General features: G+C 38.5%; 1 protein-coding gene across 1 annotated transcript in view; it reads right to left on the bottom strand.

The window, feature by feature from the left end:
* Positions 1,713–3,652, bottom strand: part of LOC104731151 (cysteine-rich receptor-like protein kinase 11) — a 6,334-nt gene continuing 4,394 nt past the window's right edge. The window contains 7 exon segments of the mRNA XM_010450429.2: positions 1,713–2,217; positions 2,307–2,457; positions 2,537–2,774; positions 2,896–3,106; positions 3,214–3,332; positions 3,441–3,588; positions 3,590–3,594. Of these exon segments, the coding sequence (XP_010448731.2) occupies positions 1,921–2,217; positions 2,307–2,457; positions 2,537–2,774; positions 2,896–3,106; positions 3,214–3,332; positions 3,441–3,588; positions 3,590–3,594 (1,169 nt within the window). The 3' untranslated portion in view covers positions 1,713–1,920.

The following is a 3,652-nucleotide window of genomic DNA, read 5'->3' as shown; positions in this document are numbered from 1 at the left end:
TCAAAGGACGATATTATAGGCATTCTGATCCATTAGATCTAATTAAATCTTATTCCCCATCCTATGGCTGGCGGAGTATGATTTTTGCTCGCTCTCTGGTGAACAAAGGACTCATTAAACGGGTAGGATCTGGGGACTCCATTTTAGTATGGTCTGATCCCTGGATTCCTGCTCAATCTCTGAGACCAGCGTTGCGTTCAGGATCGCCAGTCGATCCAACGCTTAGAGTTGAAACTTTCATTGATAGGAGCTCGCACTCCTGGAATTTGGCTTTGCTTTCGGCTTATTTTAAGTCGGAGGATGTTGCCCTTATTTCTGCTTTACCCCTTGGTAATCTGACCACACCGGATAGTTTGGGTTGGAACTTGACAAAAACCGGTGTATATACCGTTAAATCTGGATATCAAGCCTTGCGGAAAAAACCGGCAAATGACTCCTATGTCTCGGGTCCCAATATTATTCCTTTACAGGCATTTATCTGGCAGATTCGGTGTCCACCAAAACTTAAACATTTTTTGTGGCAAGCAATTACAGGTTGCATGGCGACAACAGCTAATCTGCGGCGACGCGGACTGAGTTGTGATTTGGAATGTGCGATTTGTGGAGGGGCGGAGGAGACAGTCAATCATGCCCTTTTCTTATGCCCTCCAGCTAGATAGGTTTGGGGATTATCCCAATTCCCAACATCTTCGGGTGTTTTTCCTTCTGATTCGGTTTTTGCTAATATGGATTCACTATTTTGGAGATTTAAGGATATTCTTTCGATGGAGGTATTTCCGTGGATTCTATGGTATATATGGAAGGCCAGAAATGATAAATTATTTAGCAATTTGGACTCAAATCCGCTAGCGATTTTACGGATAGCGGAAGAGGAAGCAAAGCTTTGGTCTTTAGCCCAAGAGGAACCTTTCGGATCCTTACCTCAGGGTGTGCCTCGACCTTCCTCTATGTATACGGTTCATACTAGAGATGCAATTATCGGATATGGCACTAGCTACCGATGTTTTGTGGATGGATCCTGGAAGGCGACTGACCAGTTTACAGGTAGAGGATGGCAATGCATTTCTCCCGAGGGAGAATCTCCCACTATGGGTGCATCTAATTCTCGCCGTAGCTTGTCACCCCTCCATGCAGAAGTGGAAACCCTCATATGGGCAATGCGATGTATGATTGGTGCGGACAATGAGAAAGTTGTTTTTCTCACAGATTGTTCTAATTTGGTGAAGATGGTGTCTTCGCCTTCCGAGTGGCCTGCTTTCAAGACATATCTGGACGCTATTGAAGACGACAAGAATGAATTCTTATCTTTCTCTGTAGTTCAGATTCCCAGATCACAAAATGGTAGTGCGGACAAACTGGCGCGTCATGCTAGAGTGGAGTCGCATCCAATTAATTTTGTGAACAATTTTCCTGCTAATTGGCTTGTTTGAGCCAATCTTGTATTCTGCTGGCAAAAAAAAAAAAGTAGAATTGTTGTCAAAAAAAAAAGATTTTAAGTAGAATTTGAGAAGATTTTTATGTTATATCATAATAACTTTCTTAAATTCATCCAAAATATATAGTTGAATACACATGCAGTATATCCAAACCAAGCCGATAAAATATAATATTTTTTGTGTATATTTTGATTATAAGTAAGTTTTTTTTCCTATATATTTAGTCATGCAAGCTATATAAGTTATTTGTAAATAATAAACTAGAGAAATCCAAACTAAAAATACTGAATCGAACTTCAAAATTGCATCAGACAACACCATCCAAATTGAATTACATATGGTTTTCTTTAATTTCAGTTTCTATATATAAAACCAGATTGCCAAACCAAAACTAAACAAAATAAACTTGCTTCACCACCTCTAGAAATATGTAAATAATTGCTTTGGTTTAATTCTACGGCGGCAAAAGCTGCTAACCGAATATTCAACGAGGATATAACACAGTGATCGATGTATCATCAACAGATCGATATGAATCAAGCGGGTCTTTTTGAGGTCTACTATGCACGACAAAACCTGGTTGCCGAGGCACTGGTAAAGTCACAGTATTACTAGTGAGCATCACAAAAATTGTTGAAAATGTCGGACGTTCTGCAGGATCTTCTTGAACACATACAAGACCGATATAAATGCACTGAACCACTTCACTCTTTTGACAATTATCTAGGATAATTGGATCCACAAGGTCTAAAGCATTTCCATTGCTCCAAAGCTTCCAAGCCTAAAAATCAATCAATCAATATTTTTTTTTGTAACCACTGCTTATTGTAAGAGAGCAAATAAAAAAAACTTTATTGCCTTAAAACTTACATAAGTAACCAAGTCAAGTTCTGCGTCTGTCTCGTAGAAGCTGTTGTTCTTCCTACCGCTAATAATCTCAAGAAGTAACACTCCAAAGCTATAGACATCAGATTTCATTGAGTACTGGCCATCAATCGCATATTCAGGAGACATGTAACCGCTGGAATCCACAACAAAAGACATGTATTGGCAAATATTTGACACACTTCAACTTATGAGAAGTTAAGTAGAAGACTTACAAAGTACCAACTATTCTGCTTGTGTTCTCTTGGGTTTGATCCATTCCAAAGATTCTTGCCATTCCAAAATCAGCTATTTTGGGATTCATATCCGCATCTAGGAGAACATTACTTGCTTTGAGGTCACGGTGTATGATTGTGAGCCGTGAATCTTGGTGAAGATATAGAATCCCTCGAGTAATCCCTCCAATAATCTTGTATCGTTGAGTCCAGTCTAGCTGACCTTTCTTTTTCTCGTCTGTGTGCGCAACAATAACAACCAGGTTCTTATAATTAGAGTTAAATCAGAAGATTTGCAACCACACGTTTCAGCAATATGGCTAAAAAATCACTGACACAAAGCAATAAATGCAACTGACCAAAGAGGAAGTAATCAAGGCTTTTGTTGGGCACATACTCATAGACCAGTATCCTTTCTTCTCGTTCAATAGAAAATCCAAGAAGCCTAACAAGATTTCTGTGCTGAAGCTTTGCAACAACAACAACCTCGTTCTTGAACTCTGTTTCACCTTGTCCTGATGATTTTGACAGCCTCTTCACCGCAACTTCAGTCCCATTTGAAAATGTACCCTATTTGTTTTCATCAGCATCATCTCGTTAAACAAATGTGTTGACCCAAATTGTCAATAAAAAGTACACAACATTAGGCGCAGTTAAAGAATTAATACCAATAGTACCTTATAAACCTCACCAAATCCACCTTGACCAATCTTATTCTTTTCTGAATAATTATTTGTTGCAGCTTGTATTGTTCCATAATCAAGTTGCAGCAACTTTATGGTTTTTATATCATCTCCTGATGCACAGTAAAAGTCGTAGTAATCAGAAGAGAAAAAAAAAAGACTGGTCAATGAAACTAATCAAACACAATTCATTAAGAATACTTAATCCTTCGAATCTTTACCATAAAAGGCTGGAGCAATATTAGAAGTCTTCTTTGTCCTCTTTGCAAAGAAACAATAACCAGCTATGAATAGTAGAACAACCACTATAATAGGCACAACAATGGCTGCCACTAGCACACTTGAATTCCTACCTTTCCCTGCGTTTCAACAATTATTTTCTTGAGATCGGATTAGGGAGAGGGCCAGGAAAAAAAAAAAAAAAAAAAAAAAA

Source organism: Camelina sativa, chromosome 12, assembly GCF_000633955.1.
Source record: "Camelina sativa cultivar DH55 chromosome 12, Cs, whole genome shotgun sequence".
Lineage (NCBI taxonomy): Eukaryota > Viridiplantae > Streptophyta > Magnoliopsida > Brassicales > Brassicaceae > Camelina > Camelina sativa.
This window is presented reverse-complemented; position numbering and strand designations above follow the sequence as displayed.